Here is a 24,776-nt window from a genome sequence, read left to right as displayed (position 1 = left end):
ACTGATTGTATTATATGTATATTTTTTGAGACAGAGTTTTGTTCTTTCACCTCGGCTAGCGTGCAGTGGCATCATCACAGTTTATTGCAGCCTCGAACTCCTGGGCTCCAGCAATCCTTCCACCTCAGCCTCTGGGTAGCCGGGACTACCGACATGTGTCACCACATCTGGCTAACTTTTTTCTATTTTCTGTAGACACGGGGTCTCACTATGTTGCCGAGGTTCAGCATCTATACGTTAGATCTTCATCTAATATTCTGAATGTTGAAAGAGGCTAATTGCCTTAATTGTAGATAACTTTTTATTTCTTGATTTGTTTTACAAAGAAACAGTTCCACCACCATCAGTGGAAATAAGGAGATTAAATACTTTTATAGAAGAAATACTTCAACATTCTTTACTAAGTAGCAGATCTCTGAATATTGACTAAGAAAATAATATACAAATTGGGATTTTTTTCAATCCTGGTGTCACCTCTGGCCATCCCAAATATTTTTTCTTTCTAAAATGGAATAGTAGTAGCTATTGATAATAACAGAAATTGAATAAAAATCTGTCACTAACTAGCTGGGCATGGTAGCACGTACCTGTGGTCCTGGCTACTCAGGTGACTGAGGCAGAAGGATCACTTGATCTGGGAGTTTGAGCCTAGCCTAGGCAACATAGCAAGTCTCTGTCTCCAAAAAAAAAAAAAAAACCCCACTAAAAATCTGAATTCTCTCTTAGATTTTCTGTCTAAAGTCTAAATTATTGTAGGCCTAAAACAATCTGAATTGTCTGGCTGAAGAAGATAGTTTTGTATCCCATTTGCTAAATATTAATAAAGACAATAGTTAATATACCTTCTGTAGGAAGGTCCCCTTGGCTTCTGCCCTATATGAAAACTGAATAGCTTTTGTGACCTTACCTGTGCACGGCAAAGAGGAGAGCCAAGGCGGCCACACACTTTTCTCCCCCTGACAAATTGTCCATTGGCATAAACCGTTTGCCTGGGGCCACACAGTTATAACTAATTCCCTCCAAGTAAGGTTCTTCAGGGTTCTCTGGGCTAAGAAATGCCTGAAACACATATGTTTATTTAGCAATATCAGAAAAGCAACTGATAAAGTTCAACTTGGAGTTTAACTGCAAAATATTCTATTGGTTAGCTTTTCTCCAATTTTGATGGAAAACTACCAATGCCTATAAATAATGTATTTAGTTCTACATGTAATCACAGAAAACAGGGTTGTCTGGATAGGCGGTAGACGGAAAACACTCTAACATACCCCGGGATCAGCCCTTTCCACCAGACTGGCAGTCAAACCTCAGAGGCACCTGCCACAGTCTTACAAAACAGTCTTCATGCAATGCGCTCACTGATATATTCATCAAACATTTACTGAATACCTATTATGGGCCAGGAACTGTAGATACAGAGATGAATCTTGTTCTTAAAGAGTTAGGCGTGGTGGCTCACACCTGTCATCCCAGCACTTTGGGAGACTGAGGCAGGCGGATCACTTGAGGTCAGGAGTTTGAGACCAGTCTGGCCAACATGGTGAAACCCTGTCTCTACAAAAAATACAAAAATTAGCCAGGCTTGTTGGTGTGTGCCTGTAATCCCAGCTGCTCGGGAAGCTGAGACACTTGAACCCGGGAGGCATAGGTTTCAGTGAGCTGAGATCGCACCACTGCATTCCAGCCTGGGCAACAGAGGGGGACTCTGTCTCAAAAAAAAAGAAAAAAAAAAAAACAGAAGAAGGAAGGGAAAAAAAAAAAAAAAGGAGTTAATGGGTTTAATCTTACTTTACTGAAAATAAGTTATTTTCAGTTGAAGTTCTAAATATCTGATCCAGGATCACCTTTTAGTCATAAAAGAACATGAGAAAACAAAAGCAGAAGAGGTACATAAGCCCCGACCTACATCTTTATTTCACATTCAATTCCACGAGTATTTGCTATGGATATTGATAATGGAATGGGAGTGGTTATCATTAAAAGGGTCATATCTGAATTTGAACCCTGCCTTTAGTTCTTTACCTCTCTTTTGTTACTCTGGTCAACTCCACAGATGAACCATCTTCCCAGGATCCTCTAGTATTCCACATTTACCACAGAAAACAATAGTTCTATAAAATCAAATTAGTATCAGACTACAGAATTTTGGAACTAAAAGAGAATTTGGAAACCAAATGATTTAGTCCATTCATTTTTCGGATGAAGAAACAGACCCAGAGAGGTTTTGACTTGTCCACACTGAATAGTGTGGAGTGAACGGGATCTACAATGCAGGTCATTAGATAACCACTCTTCATGAACTGACTTTGCCCTATGAGTGAGTTGCTCAAATAATGTGGCAATGGTTATTTATTTCCCACCAAAAAAAAAAAAAAAAAAAAAACCATCACCAGTAACACAGATTTCCTACTAGTATTGGAGGATGAAAGATACATACTTGGGCGCTGTTGTTTCTGCAGAGCTTCTTGTAGATTTGATCAATTGAGACTGAGACATGCTCAAAACACTGGGTGAAAAGATCGTATCTCCTTTTTTTCACTTGTTCAAACTCTTGCCTACACATTCTGGCTTCCTTTCTGCTGGCCTCAAAAGCTAAGAGAGAATCAATGTTCTTTATTTTAGAGACCACTGAGGAGGTTCTTTTACTTAAACTATAAAGCATAAAATATTTTTAAAATTGGATTTGAGTTTGGATCTCTTGAGTAAAGTTACCTTCAAAATACCTAAACTACTATTAATTCCAAGAGAATAGCTCTTAGAACTGATGAGTCTCTTTTCCAGTAGGGCTAACTGCTAAATAATATTGACAAGTTCTGATAGGGCATTTATTTATTTATTTATTTATTTAGAGACGGAGTCCTGCTCTGTTGCTCAGGCTGAAGTGCAGTGGCGTGATCTCGGCTCACTGCAGCCTCTACCTCCCAGGTTCAAGTGATTCTCCTGCCTCAGCCTCCCGAGTAGCTGGGACTACAGGCGTGTGCCACCACATCCAGTTAATTTTTATAATATTTAGTAGACATGGGGTTTTACCATGTTGACCAGGCTGGTCTTGAACTCCTGACCTCAGGTGATCCACCCACCTCAGCCTCCCAAGTGCTGGGATTACAGACGTGAGCCACCGTGCCCAGCCTGATACAGTATTTATTATGTCAATTTTGTTGGTGTGAAAAAAATATATGTGTTTTAAAATCACCAATAAACTTGGTTTTAAATTAAAGCAAAACACTTCAAAAAGGAAACAATTAATGATTCAGTATTAAAAGCACACATTAATATAAGACCACAGAGGAAAAAATCTACAACAAAAAGGGACAACAGAGGGGAAATTGTTGGCAAATGTTATAGAAATCAAAACACCCATGAATATAATCTTGTTAGTGACTAAACTCAATTTTACCATCTGTGGATTCTTGAAACTTGTCTCTGACAGTCTTTAAGTTCTCCAGTGCTCGCAGGTTTGGGGCTGCTGTTTTCAGTAAGATATCTTCCTGGGATGCTACTTGCTGCAGTAAGAGCCTAAGGTGGGCCTCGACTTCTTGATCAGACTGTAGAGCCTATTATGGGCAAAGAACAACACTGACTGGCATGGCATGCCTTCTACATCCAGCAAGGTAGGGTGTGTGTGTGGCCCTTCACCATCTGGACCCCCCAGGTCTTGTCATCCACTCCTTCTCTCCCCAAAGCCCTCTCTGAGCCCGGGAGGTACAGTCCTGCTGCAATACTTATAGCTTCCTGAATCGGCTGTGCTCTTTTCTTGGAACATATTTTGGCTCTTTTTTTTTTTTTTTTTTTTTTTTTTTTGAGACGGAGTCTTGCTTTGTCGCCCAGGCTGGAGTGCAGTGGCCAGATCTCGGCTCACTGCAAGCTCCGCCTCCCGGGTTCACGCCATTCTCCTGCCTCAGCCTCCCGAGTAGCTGGGACTACAGGCACCCGCCACCTCGCCCGGCTAGTTTTTTGTAATATTTAGTAGAGACGGGGTTTCACCGTGTTAGCCAGGATGGTCTCGATCTCCTGACCTCGTGATCCACCCGTCTCCGCCTCCCAAAGTGCTGGGATTACAGGCTTGAGCCACCGCGCCCGGCCTCGGCTCATTTTTTTAATCTGGCTAAAAAGCAACAATTTATACTTCACCTTCATTTATTTAAAAATATTCATAATCTACTATGTATTACACTGAGGATTCAATTATGGAAGCTATTCAGTCTTTGCCTTTAAAGACTCACAGGGAAGTCAGACACATAAACTGGATTAAAAATTTTTTCTAAGAGACAGGTCTCACTCTGTTGCTCAGGCTGGTCTCGAGCTCCTGACCTCAAGCAGTCCTCCCACTTCCCGAGTAGCTGGGATTTAAACTGGCTTTTACAGTGGGGTGAAAAGACTTCTGACAGGGCAAACATAGGTACTACAGGACAGGGAGAGGGGATCCAATCCAGCTAGACAGGTTAACACTTAAACCTGGCACGAGTGATGAAGAGAAAAAGTAGCCACGCCCTTCCAGAAAATCTTTTTTTTTTGGCCACAAATACAATCAGTGTACAAAAAGTAGGCCGGTCATGATGGCTCATACCTGTAATCCCAGCACTTTGGCAGGCCAAAGTGTGTGGATCACCTGAGGTCAAGTGTTCGAGATCAGCCTGACCAACTTGGTGAAACCTCATCTCTACTAAAAATACAAAAATTAGCCGGGCATGGTAGCAGACACCTGTAATTCCAGCTACTCAGAGGCTGAGGCAAGAGAGTTGCTTGAACCCGGGGGGCGGAGGTTGCAGTAAGCCGAGATTGCGCCATTGCACTCCAGCCTGGGCAACAAAGCAAGACTCTGTCTCAAAAACAAAACAAAACAAAAAACAAAACAAAAAAAGTCTAACAAAATATATTAACAGCATATGAACTGAAAAGATGTGGTGGATATTGTTACTCAGCATCTGTTTCCATTTTTTCTTTTAATGCAGCACATGCTTTTGACCAGGTAGATCCACTTCTCCCTCCTGGACCCCATGTACTTAGACTGAGAGGCAGGGCCTGCTTGGTTTAAGGTAAAGTTCACCATCCTCCTCCCTCTACAGTGATTGGTTCAGCAATGAATATGTGACCCCATTCAGGCAACTGTGATGAGGGGACAATTGCTGGGGCTTTGTAGGTAAAACCTTTCTTCAGTTTTAGAAAAGCATGTAAACCAAAGAGTATCTGAGCTAGGTATCAGTCAGTTTAGTTTATTTTACCAAGGTTAAGGACATGCCCCAGAGAGAAGTCTGTGCCTTTCTCGAAAGATGATTTTGAGGGCTTTGATATTTAAAGGGGAAAAGCAGGCAGAAGCAAGAGGAAGTATATGGTCACATCACTGAATCCATGTTGCAAGAGAAAAGTAGGTAGGAAACAGTCAATTATGTATTCACCTCATGCTCAGTAAATTAGCACTTTACCATAAGACGAAAAACCACAAATATCTCCCCACGGAGTCTCTACCTGGGGAGATACTTAATTTTTTTTTTTTTTTTTTTGAAACCGAGTCTCTCTCTATCACCCTGGCTGGATTGCAGTGGCACGATCTTGGCTCACTGCAACCTCCACATCCCAGGCTCAAGCAATTCTCCTGCCTAAGCCTCCTGAGTAGCTGGGATTACAGGCACATGCCACTGTGCCTGGCTATTTTTTTTTTTTTTTTAGTGGAGACAGGGTTTCGTCATGTTGGCCAGGCTGGTCTCGAACTCCTGACTTCAGGTGACCTGCCTACGTTGGCCTCCCAAAGTGTTGGGATTACAGGCGTAAGCCACCACGCCTGGGCTGATACTTAATTTTTTATATGTAGCTCTCTGCTTAGGAACAAAAGGAAAGGCAGTTTTTTGCATGACTCAGCTTTCAGCCTAATTTCTTTCTCTTGGTATAGTGAATTGGGGTCCAAGTTTTCATTTTCCTTTCACTAGTACCACTACAAAAGACAGCTTCTTTCTTCTCTGAAGGTTGCAGCTGTGTGGCTGGAAAGCCAAGAATAGCTGCGCTCATTTTGCCTTCAGGAGAGAAGCAGCTTCAGAATGAAGCCAACGCCCAAAGACATGTATGGCTACAGGGATGACTGGGAAACAGAGCCAGAGCTGCTCAATTAAAGGCATGAAATTAAGTTAAATTAAAGCTGGAGTCCAGCTCTGTGCTCTGCGACTGTGAAGGGTGTGCCACACCATCACCTACAATCCTGAGAGAGGCCTGTGTCTACTAAGGGTACTGCAGTGGGATGCCAGCAGAGCAAATTTGGGATGCTAGAGTAAGTAGTTGGTTACTTTTGTTTATTGAAGGACTTCTCAAAAACTTTAATATACATTGTGACTCTCTTCCCTTCCCAAGAAGGGAAAAGACTTTCTCAAAAAGTAACCACAGAAACTTTTCTTATTTGGCTAGACATTTCATGATACCAGTGTTCTACACAACACAGTCAGAAATGTTGACATGAACATTTTTTAAAGTAACCAATATATTTACTGCTATTTTGTGATAACATGATACAATAAATATATATTTGGTTTTTATCCCAGTTCTAGGGACAGCATACCTAAAACATTTGCAATTTCCTGAGTGGTAGGAGTGAGAGGGGCATCTTTTATTATTCATGATAAGCCCCTTTCAATCATACCTAATGAGCTGACTGTTGGAAGATGGGGACTATTGCAAGAGGAACCAACCAGGTGATTGGAGGGCTGGAACCTTCAGTCCCTCTTCTCTAAGGAGATGGGGGAGAAAGGCTGAAGATTGAGTCTGGATCACCAATTGCCCATGATTTATTAATCATGTATGTAATGAAGCTCCCGTAAGAATCCCTAAACAGTGGGTTGTGAAGAGCTTCCAGGTTGGTGACCACACAAGAGATGCTGGGAGGGTGACAAGCCTGGAGAAGGCATGAGATAGGGCATGGACCCTTTCTCATACCTAGTCCTATGTATCTCGTCCATTTGGCTGTTCCATGAGTTGTAGCCTTTAAAAATGAACTGGTTAATGTAAATGAAGTATTCCCCTGAGTTCTATGAGCCATTCTAGCAAATTATCAAATCTGTGGAAGGGGTTGTGGAAACTCCTGATTTACAGCCAACTGGCCATGAGTCTGGGAGGCCTGGACTTGTGATTGGCATCTGAAGAGTGGCCAGTCTTGTGGGACTGAGCCATGACCTTGTGGGATCTGATGCTAACTGCAGGTAGACAGTGTCAGAATTGAACTGGATTGTAGAATACCCACTTGGTATTCAAAGAATTAGAGAACTGCTTGGTGTGGGAGAGACCCACAATTTGGTGTCAGAAGTTTCATGATTATACTGTTTTTCCTTTGTATATTTCTTTCAAAACCATTAGGAAATCTTTTTTAAAAAAAACCTCAATTCTATCTTCCAAAAATGATTCTGTAATATTTAAATATTCCATATTACTGTGAGTGATAAACAACAGAAAGCTTTCCATTACCTTCAAATCTTCATTTAGAGAGCTGTAGTCTACTTCGAAGGCTTCTTCTTTTTCATAGATATCAATTGTTGCCTGGGTACTTTCTGCTTCAGTTCCCATCTGAAAAATACGTGAACACATACATTTGTTGATTAAGTTTGTTGTCTTATATGGGAGTGGTTCATGGTACTCCAACAACAATTACAATAGTAACATCAAAGATCACTTATCATAGATCACCTTAACAGATATATAATTTTAAAAAAGTTTGAAAGATTTAGAGTTATCAAAATGTCACAGAGAGACCCAGAAAAGTGAGCAGATGCTGTTGGAAAAACGGTACCAACAGACTTTCTCAACATGGGGTTACCACAAACCTTCAACTTGTAAAACAAAAGCAAAAACAAAAAACCCTGCAATATCTGTGAAGCACAATAAAATCAGGCATGCATGTGTATGGGAGGATGTGCATAGGTTATATACCAAAACTATGCCATTTTAGGTAAGAGACTTCGGCATCCTTGGATTTTGGTATACATGGGGGATCCTGGAACTATCCCTGTGGATACCAAGGAATGACTGTACTTCCAGCCCATCTAAAATGTTCTGTATAATCCAAATGTGGTGAAAAAGAAAGAAAAAAGGCCAACAGGGAAATGTTAGTGAGGCTTGGTTTTATCTTGTGATTTCTTTGGTGTCCATTCTTGCCTCTTCCTTTTCCCTCACCACCTAGAGATACTCAGCAGGGCATGTTTCTTCTGAGAAGGACCTCAATACAACTGTTGGAGAAGGTGCAGAGCAAGAACCACCCCCTCCACATGATGTAAAATATTACGAGAGTCCAGGGAACCGCCCAAGCAGCAGATGATCTGCATACTGCCTGTGGCTCATTGTGCAAAAACATTCTTAACTCCAACAACTTTAATTCTCTGATTTCTTTTGGGTATCTAATATGTAGGTAAGAAACATGGGTTCATCCTGTGGCCCTAGTCCTCTGAGATGACAGTCATTTTGCCCTTTTTCCCTCCTAGGAGATGTCTTCACCATCCCTAAAGGGGCTACAGAACAAGAGAAAGAATAAGCAAAGGGCAATGCATTAAGTTCCACACAATGGCACATATTTTACAGTCATTTGCTAGAATACCTCCACTTCAATGATGTCATCCAGTGACCCGAACAAAAGGATTATCTCAATGTTTTGCACTTTGCAATCAAGCAGCAAGTTATGCTTCTCTAATCGTTTCTGTTCCAGAGAAGTTTGAGTAATTACAACTTCTTTTTGCAACTTCCCCACTTCCCTGTAATTACACCGATATGAAAAAGTAATTTTACTCATTATATAACACTGCACCAAGGAAGAAAAATGTATGCTATAAACTTATATGAAAAAAAGATTATTCCTGTGAGTGCTGTAAGTTCTAGAATCCTCTCACTGATGCTTGTAATTTAATTGTTAACACTCCTGAGAAAGGTCATGAATATACTCAGTTAATCTAAGGGAGCATTTTTCACTAATACATGTTACTGATTTAATCAAGGTTACCAAAGACAGTGCTTTCCTAGTTACTTTATTTTTAAATCTGAGCAATTTTTCAAGCTGCAATTCTCACTCAAATATAAGCTCCACATTTTAGACCTCAAACCAAGATAAATAGTCTCTTAGCAAAAGAAATCCCTTGCCAGGTAAGTCATATACACTTAATAATCTGGTTTCTTTACTACCACCACCACTAATGTAGTAATGCCTTCTATCTGAAAATAAGGGCTTGGGTTTTACTAATCGAAATGATGTGGGATTTTAAAAAGAACTGGAAAGAGGACCAAAAGAAAATGGAAAAAAGAAAAAAAAGAAGAAAGTAAGAAGTATGTATTTTTCAAGAATATGAAGGGAAAAATAAAGTATTCTGTTTGGGCTGAGTGTGGTGGCTCACGCCTGTAATCCAGCACTTTGGAAGGCCAAGGGAAGAGTATCATTTGAGCCCAGAAGTTTAAGACCAACATAATAAGACCTCATCTCTTAAAAAAAAAAAAAAAAGGAGAATGTGTTCTATTTACACAAAATACAAGAGTTTTTAAAAAGCAAGAGTAAACAGACTTTAATTCTACTCCAAAATCTTAGAACTTTCTGGCTGTATCTTGAAACACTGAAGGTCTTCGAATAGTGAGAAAAATTGTGAAATGCCAAAAGGCTGAGCAAAAACAGAGAATTAATTTTGTCTAATCACTCATAGTTGTGTAAATCATGATGCATGACAGGAAAGCAAGTGTCATTTTGGTACAGGCCAGTCAATTCAAAGTGTTGTTGCCATCATCATGGCAAACACACAAGCTAATCTTATGCCAGGTATTGGTCTAAGTACCTGGCACAGGTACTTTTTTTTTTTTTTTTGAGACAGAATTTCACTTTTGTTGCCCAGGCTGGAGTGCAATGGCACTCTAAGTGCATATGAATATTAACATATGTAATACTTACAGCAATTCTGTGAGGTAGGCACTATTACTATCTCCATTACTGATGAGGAAATTAAGGTATCATATGTAAACAGCAGAGCTGGGATATGAAACCAGAAATTGTGGCTCCAAATTCTATCTCCTTACTCTCTACGCTATCTTGCACAGACTAGAGGGAATCTCTGTACAACAGGAAGAGAGAAATGTCAAGGTAGAATTAGGGTGAGGGACTCTATACAGGTTCATGTTTTCATCTAACAAAAATAACTATTTGCTCTACGCCAGGAACAGTGGCTCATGCCTGTAATCCCAGCACTTTGGGAGGCTGAGGCGAGCAGATCACTTAAGGTCAGGAGTTCGAGACCAGCCTGGCCAACATAGTAAAACCCGGTCTCTACTACAAAAGAAAAACATACACACACACACACACACACACACTAGCCGGGCGTGGTGGTGTGCTCCTGTAGTCCCAGCTACTCGGGAGACTGAGGTAGGAGAATCACTTGAACCTGGGAGGCAAAGGTTGCAGTAAGCTGAGATCATGCCACTACGCTCCAGCCTGGGCAACAAAGGGAGACTCCGTCTGAAGAAGAAACAAAACACTATTTGCTCTAAACAATTAACCACCTCTCCTGGTTTAGAATGTTTGAAAAAAATTAGAATGTCTGAAGGGTGTGATGTGAGACTAAGAGCAACAAAGGGCACATATTCAAATGCAACTCATTTAGTATATTTCAGATAGTTGGTGTCCATGTTTAAAACTCTGACTAGGTCTTTCAAACTGATGAAGTCTTAATTACCTATCAACAGCCAGAAACTTCTTCCGTTCCTCTTCAATTTGAGTTTGAACTTTCTCGGCATTGGAGTTCTGAGTGACACGTATGTCCTTAAGTTGCTGCTGCTTTGCCATGAGTTCATTCACTATCTGCAGACAGTTTTCTTCAGCCTGAACAGAGAGGATCTGTATTGTAGATTTACCATCTTTTATATTAATAAGGTAATTCTATGATCTTATCAATAACACCAAACCAGTTATCCTGAGATGAACCTTCTCACCCTATGTGCTACTTGACCCTCCATCATGGACGGTGACTCACATTCTATACTTTTTAGAAACTGGTGATCATTACCTGCCTTTGTCCTTCATTTTGCTATTGTTTTTTATCCTTCATTTTGGATTCATTCCTCAGCTCACTGCCATCTGACTTCTGTTCCCACTCTCCAACGAGAGTGTTTTTGCTATCATGATCTCTAATTGGGAATTAAACATTTTCCAGACTTCTATGTTTTTGACAGCCTTGATTATTTCCTCCTTCCTGAAACTCTGGGGCTTCTGTGATACCACCTCTTCTGGCTCTCCTCATAAGCTAAGTGACCACCTTCCAGATCCCATCGCTGCTCCACTGCTCTTCACTGCCTACCTCCCTGCTAGGGCGTCTCAACCATTCTCATGTGGTTTCAGTTTACTCCCATAAACCAGCAACTCCCAAATCTGTATCTTCAGCCTAGACTTCTCCCATTATCTACTTTAACAGCCTGCTGGAAATTGCCATCTAGACATTACATAGGCAACTCAAGCTCCACAGGTCCAGAATTTTCTCTCCTTAACCTGCTGCTCTCATTCACCAATCACCCAAGTTAGAACTAATGAGTCATCTGTGGCACCCCCTTGCCCTTCCTCCCATGCTGACAGCCAGTAATTCATAAAGCTCTGCGGATTTTACTTTAAGTATTTCTTTTTTTTTTTTTTTTTTTTGAGACGAAGTCTCACTCTGTCGCCCTGGCTGGAGTGCAGTGGCCGGATCTTAGCTCACTGCAAGCTCCGCCTCCCGAGTTTATGCCATTCTCTTGCCTCAGCCTCCCAAGTAGCTGGGACTACAGGCGCCCGCCACCTTGCCCGGCTATTTTTTTTTTTGTATTTTTTAGTAGAGATGGGGTTTCACCGTGTTAGCCAGGACAGTCTTGATCTCCTGAGTTCGTGATCCGCCCGTCTCGGCCTCCCAAAGTGCTGGGATTACAGGCTTGAGCCACTGCGCCCGGCCTAAGTATTTCTTAAATATGTCCCCAACCCCTTCGATCACTAACAGGACCCTTCAGGAGATCACAAAAGGTTTACTACATGAAGGAAGTCATAATTTCAATGAAGAGGCACTTCAGCCACCCATTAATTACCTTCTTTAGGTGATCAATATCTTCACTACCTTTCTGGATAGTTTCTTTTAATGTATTCATCTTATTCAGTTTCTTCTTAAGGTGATTGCGACTATACTCAAGTTGAATATTAAGCCGAGTTTTTTGTTTTTCAAATTCTAATCTAGTATAATAAAGTCAAGCATTACAAGTGTTAACAGAAAACTTTGATTCCTTCTTAACTTTTTCTTATGGGAAATTTCAAACAAATATAAAAATAAAAGGAATACTATAATGAACCCCCAAGTAGCTGTCACCCAACTTAATAATTATCAATTCATGCTCATTCTTGTTTCATCTATAACTCCACTAATTGCCCCTCTTACCGATGGCTTATTTGAAGCAAGTTCTAGACGTGATGTAATTTCATCTGTAAATATTTGTGTATGTATCTCTGGAAGTGAAATGACTTTTAACTCATAACCATAAAGTATTATGGCTAAAATATAATTCATTAATATCAAATTGCTGTCACTGCCAAATTTCCATTTAAAAATTTTCTTTTAGTCTGGGTGCAGTAGCTCATGCCTATAATCCCAGCACTTTGGTAGGCCAAGGTGGCAGATCACTTGAGATCAGGAGTTCGAGACCAGCCTGGCCAACATGGTGAAACCCCACCTGTACTAAAAATACAACAATTAGCCAGGCTTGGTGGTGTGTGCCTGCAGTCCCAGCTACTCAGGAAGTTGAGGCAGTAGGAACTGCTTGAACCCGGGAGGTGGAGGTTGCAGTGAGTTGAGATCACGCCACTGCACTCCAGCCTGGGTGACAAAGTGAGTCTCCATTTCAAAAAAACAAAAACGAAAACAAATACAAAAAAATTTCTTTAAAAAAAAAAAGAAAAATTGGTTGTTTGAATCAGTATCCACACATTGCATATGGGTATGTTTCTTAAATCTTTTATAATCTACAGATTTCCTCCCCTTTTTCTTTAAATTATAATTTATGTGTTATTCTTATTATTTAGTCTTTTCAAATAATAATAATAATTATTATTATTTTTTGAGACGGAGTCTTGCTCTGTTGCTTAGTCTGGAGTGCAGTGACGCGATCTCAGCTCACTGCAACCTCCGCTCCCTGGGTTCAAGCAATTCTCCTGCCTCAGCCTTCCTAGTAGCTGGGATTACAGGTGTGTGCTAACATGCCCGGCTAATTTTTGTATTTTTAGTAGAGACAGGGTTTCGCCTTGTTGGCCAGGCTGGTTTCACCTTGTTGGCCAGGCTGGTCTCGACTACTGACCTCAAGTGATCCACCTGCCTCTGCCTCCCAAAGTGCTGGAATTACAGGCGTGAGCCACCGCGCCCGGCCCAAATAACTATTCTTATATAAACACCAAACTTGGGAACTTTCATTTCTACTGTGCCAGCTTCATAAACTCCTCATAAAGAATTCCATTATCAACTGTAGCTCATCCCTCCATGCTCCACCTACCCCTCTACACACCCTGCTAACAGAATCAGTTGTTCAAGAAACATTAAGTACTAACAGATATTGTGCTAGATACTGCTAATACAAAAACAACTATAACAATTAAAACATTAAAAACTATTTAATGAGAGGTTACTATATACCTGACACTGTTATAAAAGTTTTTACATGAATTAACTTACAAGTTGTAAAACTCTCCTAGGTCAGTAATACTATCATCTTTATTTAACAGATGAGAAGATCAAGGAACAGACAGTTAAGCAACTTGCCCAAGGCTACCCACTTAGTGGTAGAGCCAGGGATGACACACTCAGACAGAGGGACAACGAAATCCCTGCTCTTCATCCATGACCACACTGCCTGTAGGAGAGGCTAAGAAATTTATTTGTGCCGCAGGAGGCAGACATACAGACGATGTAGAAGTGAAACACTTCTTCACTTGGCTTTAGGGCGTCACATTACCCTGGCTTTCCTTTCCCCCGACTAGCTTCTCTTTTAATGATTCTTTCTCATCTCTTCAACTTGCTAACATCTTGTAGGATCTCTTCTCCTTTCTTTTTTTTTTTTGAGATGGAGTCTCGCTCTGTTGCCCACGCTGGCATGCAGTGGCATGATCTCGGCTCACTGCAAGCTCCGCCTCCCAGGTTCACGCCATTCTGCTGCCTCAGCCTCCCAAGTAGCTGGGACTACAGGCGCCCACCACCACACCCAGCTGATTTTTTGTTAGTCAGGATGGTCTCGATCGCCTGACCTCGTGATCTGCCTGCCTCGGCCTCCCAAATTGCTGGGATTACAGGTGTGAGCCATCGCACCCGGCCTGTTTCTTGATGAAATGAAACTCAGGCATAATTCCTCTAAATTATTAAATAATAACTATTTTTATAAATATGTAAGCTTCTTACCAACATATAATACTTTTTTTTTTAATAAAAATACCTTTTTTGATCAATTTCTTGTTGCTGTTTAACACGTTTGTTCTCAAATTCACGAATATTTTCCACACCAATTTCTTCACAGAAGTGTTGGAAGATATCATCTTCTACCTTTTAAGTTATTTTAAAAAAACAGATTTAATAAGAAATTTTAAGAAATATGTAATCTTTTTCTTTTTTTGAGACGGAGTCTCGCTCTGTCGCCCAGGCTGGAGTGCAGTGGCACGATCTCCACTCACTGCAAGCTCCGCCTCCCAGGTTCACGCCATTCTCCTGCCTCAGCCTCCCGTGGAGCTGGGACTACAGGCGCCCGCCACCGCGCCTAGCCAATTTTTTTTTGTATTTTTAGTAGAGACGGGTTTCACCGTGTTAGCCAGGACGGTCTCGATCTCCTGACCTCATGATCTGCCCGTTTCGGCCTCCCAAAGTGCTGGGATTACAGGCGTGAGCCACTGTGCCTGACCAAGAAATATATAATCTTAAATATAAGTTTTTCCCTCCAAGATTTTCCTGAATTAGGCCAAAAACTAATCCCACCAAGCATTACTATATTCTAAGAAGCCAGTACTTTCTTTTCCTTTAATTCCATAAATTATGCCCACCTACTTTCAAATCTCTTATTCAAAAAAACTAAGAAAGCTCATAACTGGTCTTATTAAGTGTTTTGGCTTTATGAGTGTTTAGTATAAAACTGGAAGAATTCCATTTACTTTAGACCCACCAAAATATAACATTCTACATAAAGAAAGAAAAGATTCTTTATGTATGAGTAATACAATAGCACCTTTGCCAGTATAATAACAAGTGGAATGAGGCATAGAATTAAGAATGAAAAAGATTTGGAAAAACTAGAATGGGGAAATTCAACAAAGTGAAATTTAACCTCAATGTTTTAAAGCTCTGATTTTATGTATAATTATAGGATGAGAAAGACCTATTTTAAGAACAGGACATTTTAAAAACTTCCAGATTGTAGTTGAATATACATTAAATATGAATGTGATATGACTGATGTAGTAGTAAGCTACAATTAGCATGACTAGATAATCCAAGTCATGGAAAGTTACACTTATAAACATAAAAACCCACAATATGCTGTACTGGCTAGGAAATATTTTGTCATGCTCTGTTCAGGGGCATTGATAAACATCCAGAGGATGGTTACCAGAGCTGGTCTTAAATCCATGGTAATGTGAAATGAATAAAGAAACTAGGGCTATTTAACCTGGAAAAGAGATAACTAATTAGGAAGCACAAAAAGTGTGGTAAAGATCAGACCTAAAAGCAATGGGTGGAATCAATAGAACGGGGGTATAACAAATCACTTTCTAAGGATCAGAGATACCCCACAGTAGAATGAATTAAATCAGAAAGTTTCTGTCCCTTTATAAGCAGAAGCTAGGTGACCAAATTTTTATTGTCCTAGAGCCAAGTACTGTGCCTGACACAGAATAGGTGTTTTAAAAAGAACTACTGAGTGAATAAATAACTTTAAAAGATAAGCTGAATGACAGTTTTCTTTCCCTCACAGTATCAGGGAAGTGGGAGAAAAGAATGAGACTATAATTTTCACAATGGGTAAGGAGAGGTTGGAGTGCAGAGGAGAGTAGGCACAGGTCATTGTCTCTTGAGGTGAGCAACAGAGGTTCTCAAAAAACACAAGGAAATTAATTTGGCAAACCAATAAAACTTAGCTTACAACACTGTTGTTTCTGATAGGGCACTGTTACCTATCAACCTTTGCTTTAGCATATATTTAAGCAGCCCTAAATCTAGTATCTGGTCTAGAACTACATATACCATTTAGGAATAAATATAACATTTATGACCTTATCTATCTTTTCTTGAAATTCTTTAATTCTTCGTTGTCGTTCCTTTATTCCTTCACTCAACATAGTACATTGAGACTCAATATTTAGTAGTTCACTTTGTAGCTGAGATTGTTCCTAACAACAAAAGAGAAAATTTTTTTTTAACATGGCTGTTTTAGCTTTATATAGTGAAGCCAAAAATGTGATAGGTATCTTTTAGAATAAAAGAAGAATCTATGAGATAAGATGAATTCACCTGGATAAAAGATTAAATACCACATAAATAATTAAGGGACTATAATATAATCTCAATCATGGGATAAAGTATCTAAAAATTGGCCGGGAGTGGTGGCTCTAATCCTTGGGAGGTCAAGGTGGGCAGATCACCTGAAGTCAGGAGTTTTGAGACCAGCCTGACCAACATGGTGAAACCCCATCTCTACTAAAAAAATACAAAAATTACATGCCTGTAATCCAGCTACTCAGGAGGCTGAGGCAGGAAGAGCACTTGAACCTGGGAGACGGAGGTTGCAGCGAACAGAAACAGAGCCACTGTACTCCAGCCTGGGTGACAGAGTGAGACTCTGTCTCAGAAAAAAAAAAAAAAAGTATCTAAAATTACATGGAGCTATATAAATGTAATTCCTGAAATTCTATGTCCTGGGTCAAGTGCCCAGCATATTTTATGTAAATCTATATTACCCGGTAAAAAGCAACAAGGTGCTTCTTTTTAATCATCTCCAGTTCATTTTGTGAATATTTGAGTCGTGTTTGAGTTCCTTGTACCAGGGTCTGTATTTGTTTCAAATCTGTTTCTTTGCGGAGTGTCTTCATTAAATCCTAAAAAGAAAGAAAAATATGAGAATATTTTATGATAGAAAAGCACTTCCACTTTTCAAAGTGCTTTCATATGTAATAATTCACTGATTTTTACATACCACCACACCCATGCCTTACCTCTCTTTCCTCTGATAAGAGACTCGGCAATTAAGTACATTAGTGATCTGGAGTAACTAAAACGCCATACAGCTTCCTCAAAAAAACTAACATTGCTTAACAGGAAAGAATTGGGAATGGAAAATGAAGAGGGGTGTGTATATTCCATCCAACACACACTAACGACATAAATAGGATCTTGTAATTGCCTTGTTTTTAGTGCATCTTTACCTTTTGGCTTGCCTCCCTCATTCCCTTCTTCTTTCACTCACCTTATGCCTCAACCAAATTAACTCCCTCAGACACTCCCTCCCATTGACTCCAGGTTTGTTTGTTTGTTTTTTTTTTTTGAGACTGAGTCTCACTCTGTCGCCTAGGCTGGAGTGCAGTGGTGCTATCTCTGCTCACTGCAAGCTCCACCTCCCCGGTTCATGCCAGTCTCCTGCCTCAGCCTCCCGAGTAGCTGGGACTACAGGTGCCCGCCACCACACCTGGCTAATTTTTTGTATTTTTAGTAGAGATGGGGTTTCATCATGTTAGCCAGATGGGCTCGATCTCCTGACCTTGTGATCTGCCCACCTCAGCCTCCCAAAGTGCTGGGATTACAGACGTGAGCCACTGCGCCCAGCTGACTCCAGGTCTTTAGATAAACTCTTTCAACAAACTGCCAAGCAGAAACTCTGAATCTACCTATAGCTTGGAAGTGCTTTCTCCAACCCCAGCTCCCAGTTCTCCTCCCTTCTGAACTTAACCAAGGTACATCTGACATGTATTGACTGATGTCTTAGGTCTCCTAAAACATAAAACCAAGCTGCAGCCTGGTGACCTGGGACACACGTTCTCAGGACCTCTTGAGGCAGTGTCACGGGCATGTCCTTAACCTTGGCAAAATAAACTTCTAAATTGACTAAGACCTGTCTCAGATACTTTTGGTTTACAATAATATAGGGCACAAAATTACTTTCTCCAGATATGCTGATACCATTTATTAAATAATCTATCCTTTTCTCACTGAACTGAAACATCATCTTTGCTGAACATTAATTATTAATTGTTAAGTATACTGGTCTTTATTTCTGGAGTTCCTGTTGTTTCATTAATCTGTAAGATACCTGTAAATAGCTGTATCTTGAATTTAGTAAGATTACCATAATTTCTAATCTTGAGGCTTTAGGCAATCTAGTCCACAGGCAGTAAGGTTTGTTTTGGGAAAGGACTGTTACTGTCTTTGTTTCAAAGCTAAACTATAACCTAACTTCCTCCCAAAGTTAGTTTGGCCTATCCCCAGGAATGAACAAGGACAGCTTGGAGGTTAGAAGCGAGGTAGAGTCAGTTAAGTCAGATGTTTTTCACTGCCTCAGTTATAATTTTGCAATGGTGGTTCCATAACTTTAAATGATGACTATTGCAGTTTTCATAAATAATCTAGGTAAATGATTAAAATAATTAGGCGAATGTGATGGGATAAATACTTATAGACAAACTCATAATTTGGAATCTAAAGTTATATTAAATAATAGATATTTCATTATTTGGGTATTTTCCAATAAAAATATATTGTAGGAAAACATTCTTAAAAAAAAAAGAGTGTCCATTTCAAAAAGGTGAACAATTTTTGTCTAATTCAAAGCTTATTTAAAAGTTATGTATAAAAACAAGGTAAAAGGAATCAGAAAATAAGAGAGAAGTAAAGAAAGTTATAAAAATAGAGGGTTTTTTTTTTTTTTGGTAAGAAAGCTTAAAGAGAAATAATTTTATATGAGAAAGAATCTTGTACGGTAAATTTAGTCCTAGAATAAAATGAATGGTTGTTTAAGAAAAAGGGATGTTCAGGACAAACCAGAAAGTTCAAGCATATCGTGAATGGTCTGTGTAAATCACAATAAAAAGATTTATAGAAAAAAAACCAAAAAACTTTTATATGATCAAGTTGTCTTGTATTAAAGGGAAATTATAATGGTCTTTCTAGAGATTGGGCTTGATGTAAAAAAAATTATTCTTGCAACATTATATACAAATAATCAGGCCAAGTATATAATACAGCATTCAGTCCAACCATAACTTGTCTTTAGTAAAAATGGAAAATTGGAGAGAGAAAAATTATGTTTCAAAAACTAGTACACTTGTTGTTAGATTCTAGTCTTGCCTAATGTTTTTGAATTTTGACAGTTTGGACCAAATTCTAATTTTTCTTGGTTACAAGTCTTCAAAATAACGTTTTCAATTTTTTCCTTCTTTTTTCCCCATTTTTCCTAATGTGGAGTCGCTGAAAACTAAGCTGTGCTTTTCGTAAAGCCCTACGAACTGAAGCTAGACAACTTAAATTTCAGAAGAAAATAACAGCAACCTATTTACGTACATAAGCCACTTTCATACCTGCCTGCTAATGTATGGACTTCATAGTAATGTGACCTATATCGATTTTCCAGGATTGTTCTTTTGTTTCTTGTTGTTCTTCCTTCCTTCTCCTATTTTCACAGGACATGAGAAAATCAGCTTTCCTAGTAACTTGGAACCTACCCATCTAGAAATAAACCATCCTAGCCATAAGAGATCACATGAAACCTGAGACCAGAGACTCATTTTCCTCTAAAATGCTTTCACCAAAAGATTTTTAAAAAGAAAAGGGGGGAAATGTGAAAGGAAAATAAATCTTGGGGCTCCAAAATCACTAAGCTAAAAGGAAAAGTCAAGCTGGGAACTGCGTAGAGGAAACCTGCCCCCTATTCTATTCAGAGTCCCCCCTCTGCTCACCAAGATAAATGCGTATCTGACTGCCTCCTTTGGAGACGCTTCATCAGAAACTCAAAAGAATGCAACCATTTGTCTCTTATCTACCTATGACCTGGAAACCCCCTCTCTGTTTTGAGTTATCCTGCCTTTGCTTCCAGTTGTCTTGCCTTTTCCAGACCGAACAATGTTCATCTTACATGCTGATCGATGTTTCATTTCTCCCTAAAATGTATAAAACCAAACTGTGCTCTGACCACCTTGGGCACACATCTCGGGACGTCCTGAGACTGTGTCATGGGTGTGCGTCCTCAACCTTGACAAAATAAACTTTCTAAATTAACTGACACCTGTCTCAGATATTCAGGGTTCACACTTCCAAGACTACATTGAATAGTGGTAACAGATAACTGTCTATTTCTTGATTTTAACTAAAATGATTTCACTGTTTTCACTATTTAAGCAATTATTTCTGTTCAAGAGCTATTTATTTTATTTAAATAATTTCCACTAATTAGTCTTTTACTTAGTATTTTAATTAGGTCTGGCTGCTGAATTTTATCAAATGCCTTTTTTACACATGATGACATGACTTTTCTCCTGCCTTTAATTCATTCATATAATGGATTATGATGATCACTTAAACACCCATGTATCTGTGAAATAAATTCTATCAAGTCGGATGTATGATTTTACTACAGTGCTCAATTCTCTAATACTGACATTTTATTTAGATATTATATATTTATACTCATAAGGGAAGTCAGTTTTTAGGTTTTTTTTGTACTATGTATTATTTTATATTAAAGTTATACTACCTTTATAAAATAAGCTGGAAAGTTTCCATCTTTTTTATATATTACATAAAACTAAGCTGTAAACTCATATGGTCCCAGAGGTTATTTTTGGTTTTTACTCGTGGTCAAACATACATAACATAAAATTTACCATCTTTACCATTTTTATTTGGCTAGTCAAGCATAGTTGTGAGATCTTTACCATTTCTAAGTGTACAGTTCAGTAGTGTTTAAATATATCCACACTGTGTGCAAGCAATTTCCAGATCTCTTCATCTTGCAAAACCGAAACTCTGTCTCAATTAAACAACAACTCATTCTCCCCTTCTCCAGCCACTGGCAACAACTGGTCTCCTTTCTGTATGAATTTGACTACTCTAGGTACCTCATGTTAGTGTAATCAGACAGTATTTGTCCTCAAGTTTCATCTATGTTGTAGCATATGTCAGAATTTCCTCCCTTTTTAATGCTGAATAATATTCCATTGTATGTATATACTACATTCTGTTTATCTATTCACCTGTTGATAGACACCTGGATTGCTTCTACCTTTTGGCTATTGCGAATAATGCTGCTATGAACATGGGTGTATAAATCTCTTTTATGAGACCCTGCTTTTTTGTTTTGGGTATATGCCCAACATATTCACAGGTTCTGGGGTGACAAAAGAAAGAATTGCAGGATAATATGGTAATTCTATTTTTAATTTTTTGAGAAGCCATCGTACTATTTTCCATGATATGATATATACCATTTTATATTCCTGAAGCCTTTTTTCAGTGTAGATCACAGTGGCATTAAATATATATATATATATATTTTTTTCCTCACACAAAACTAGTTTGCCATTAATCAATAATGAATCTAATTTTCAGCTCCTTAGTACAATGACTTTTATCCTCATGCTTGCTTTTCCTTTGGTGCAATATTGCTGCTGCATCTTGACTGCGTTGCAGTCAGGAGGAAGAAATGCAGAAGATAACACCAAAACTTTCACTTATATCTCACTGGCCAAAACTGTCACATGGCCAGACCTAGCTACAAGGCAACTTTGAAATTAAGTTGTTTTTGTTTTTCACAATCTTGCAATAGAGTCTAGAAAGGAAGGAAACTGGATGGGGATTAGGCCAGCATACCACACCACTGCCTACCTTTTCAAACATTTCACCTTTTTTCTGTTCAATCTTGGTAATTTATATTTTCTAAAAAATATCCATTTCTTCCAAATTTTCAATTTTTAAAACCATACAGTTATTCACATGTAGGATTCTTTTAAAATTATTTTAATGTTTTCACTCCTGATCATGTATGTTTGCTTCTAGCTTTTTTTTTCCTTCATTAGGATTGCAGAGTTTATCTAGTCTTTCAAAAGCACTAGCTTTTAGATTTGCCCCTTTTCTATTTTGAGTTGTTTTCTACTAAATTAATGTCAGCTTTAAAAAAATTTCCTAGCCTGGGCATGGTGGCTCATGACTGTAATCCTAGTACTTTGGGAGGCCAAGGCAGGCAGATCATGAGGTCAGGAGTTCCAGACCAGCCTGGCCAGCACGGTGAAACACTGTCTCGACTAAAAATACAAAAAATTAGCTGGGCACAGGAGTGCGTGCCTGTAATCCCAGCTACTTGGCAGGCTGAGGCAGGAGAATTGCTTGAACCCAGGAGGCAGAGGTTGCAGTGAGCCGAGATCACCCCATTGCACTCCAGCCTGGACAACAGAGTGAGACTCTGTCTAAAAAAAAAAAAAAAAAATTCCTTGTATAACTTTTGTTATTTTGTGGGTACTCTAATTTCTTTTATTTTTAAATAGAGATGGGGTCTTATCATGTTGTCCAGGCTGGTCTCAAACTCCTGGACTCAAGTGATCCTCCTGCTTTGGCTTCCCAAAGTGCTGAGATTACAGGCAAAAGCCACCATGCCTGGCCAGTTGTTCTAATTGCTTTCCTTTTTTTTTTTTTTTTTTTTTTGAGACAGGGTCTCTTTCTGTCACCCAGGCTGAAGTGCAGTGACATGATCACTGCTCACTGCAGCCTTGAGCTCCCAGGCTTAAGTGATCCTCCTGCCAAGTAGCTGGGACTATAGGTGCATGCCACCACTCCCGGCTAATTTTTTAATTTTTAATTTTTTGTAGAGAAGAGGTCTCACTATGTTGCCCAGTCTGTGGTTCCTCTAATTTCTTAAAAAGTGACTAATAAGTTCCCTTATATTTTTTCTTTCTTCTTTAGTAATGTAGGCATTACTTGATTACATCCTCTTGATGTAGCTTTTACTGTGTCTCAAAGATAATGGTAGGAAGTATATTCCTATTCATCATTTTTGAAATACTTTGTAATTTGCCTCTGGATTACTTCCTTAATTCCAAAACTATCTACATTTCTTAATTTCTACAGAGACAAATATTATTTTGGTCATTATTTCTTGTTTCATTAAATTATGATCAAGGTGACCTATAAAAAGCTCTACTTTTAAAAAACTATTGAGGTGCCGGGCACGGTGGCTCAAGCCTGTAATCCCAGCACTTTGGGAGGCTGAGACGGGCGGATCACGAGGTCAGGAGATCGAGACTATCCTGGCTAATACGGTGAAACCCCGTCTCTACTAAAAAATACCGAAAAACTAGCCGGGCAAGGTGGCGGGCGCCTGTAGTCCCAGCTACTCGGGAGGCTGAGGCAGGAGAATGGCGTAAACCCGGGAGGCGGAGCTTGCAGTGAGCTGAGATCCGGCCACTGCACTCCAGCCTGGGCAACAGAGCGAGACTCCGTCTCAAAAAAAAAAAAAAAAAAAAAAAAAAAAAAACTATTGAGGTTTCCATTGTGGCTGAGCATATGATCAATTTTCATAAATGTTTAACAGATATTTTTAACAGTATCTTGCATTTATTGAGCACTTATTGTTCTATGCAATTTACATTTATTAACCAACTTAATCCTCTTAACAATGCTATGAAATAGATGTTATTATTCACATTATACTGATGAGGAAACTAAAGCATAAAAGCATGTGACTTACTCAGAAGTGGAATAAAAATATTCCACTATATTTTTATTTTTATTAAGAAGTAGTTTCAAGCCTTTTCCCTAATTCAACCAAACTAAATACTTAACCTTTCCTTCTAAGAGTGATTTTCCAATTCCTGAGTTATCTTTTCCATTCTATTAAAAAAATTAGTTTTACTCTAAATATTAATATCTAGGTGCTATGTGCTGCACAGATTTATAATGGAAATCTTTGTCTTATGTTACATATAATCTTCTTTATTCAATTAAATTATAAGTACTTGCTGAAAGCTTACTACACACAAGGATTTTTAACCCTTAAGTTCACATTGTCTGACATTATTACTTTTGTTTTCTTTTTGTTTGCATTTGTCAGGTGAGCATCCCATTATTTTTCAACATTCAGGTTTTTTTCTGTTTTCCTTCTTTTTTTTTTTTTTTTTTTGAGGCAGAGTCTTGCCTTGTTGCCCAGGCTGGAGTGAAGCGGCATGATCTCAGCTCATGGCAACCTCTGCTTCCCAGTTCAAGCTATTTCTCCTGCCTCAGCCTCCTGAGTAGCTGGGCCTACAGGTGCGCGCCAACACGCCCAGCTAATTTTTGTATTTTTAGTAGAGACAGGGTTTCACTATGTTGGCCAGGCTGGTCTTGAACTCCTGACCTCGTGATCCGCCCACCTCGGCCTCCCAAAGTGTTGGGATTACAGGCGTGAGCCACTGCGCCCGGCCAAGTCTCTGTTGTTTCAAGGCCACTGCTGTTTCAGGTCAGTTTTAGGAGCCGGTCGAGTGAAGTGCCTGAGAGCCAGTTCTCCTTGGGTTCAATCCCAAGCACCCATAGTTCCTGGGGGTATGACCTCGCCAAGCCACTTAACGTGTCTGTAACTCAGGTTATTCAACTAGAAAATGTGAGTAGTAAAAATACCCATCACCAGCTGTTGTGAGAATCAAATTAGTGAATTCTACATGAAGTGTGTGGATTTGCACATAGCTTTGCATTTGGAGATGGGGTTTTGTCCTATTGGCCAGGCTGGTCTCAAACTCCTGACCTCAGGTGATCCGCCCGCCTTGGCCTCCCAAAGTGCTGGGATTA

General features: G+C 39.4%; 1 protein-coding gene across 1 annotated transcript in view; it reads right to left on the bottom strand.

Annotated features, from left to right (window-relative positions):
* The window catches only part of SMC1B (structural maintenance of chromosomes 1B), a 63,994-nt gene that overhangs the window by 6,933 nt on the left and 32,285 nt on the right, over positions 1 to 24,776 (bottom strand). The window contains 10 exon segments of the mRNA XM_073006611.1: positions 908 to 1,059; positions 2,438 to 2,592; positions 3,398 to 3,554; positions 7,444 to 7,542; positions 8,567 to 8,720; positions 10,674 to 10,819; positions 12,046 to 12,187; positions 14,407 to 14,534; positions 16,253 to 16,369; positions 16,937 to 17,074. Of these exon segments, the coding sequence (XP_072862712.1) occupies positions 908 to 1,059; positions 2,438 to 2,592; positions 3,398 to 3,554; positions 7,444 to 7,542; positions 8,567 to 8,720; positions 10,674 to 10,819; positions 12,046 to 12,187; positions 14,407 to 14,534; positions 16,253 to 16,369; positions 16,937 to 17,074 (1,388 nt within the window).

The sequence above is a fragment of the Chlorocebus sabaeus genome, chromosome 19 (genome assembly GCF_047675955.1).
Source record: "Chlorocebus sabaeus isolate Y175 chromosome 19, mChlSab1.0.hap1, whole genome shotgun sequence".
NCBI classification, from domain to species: Eukaryota; Metazoa; Chordata; class Mammalia; order Primates; family Cercopithecidae; genus Chlorocebus; species Chlorocebus sabaeus.
This window is presented reverse-complemented; position numbering and strand designations above follow the sequence as displayed.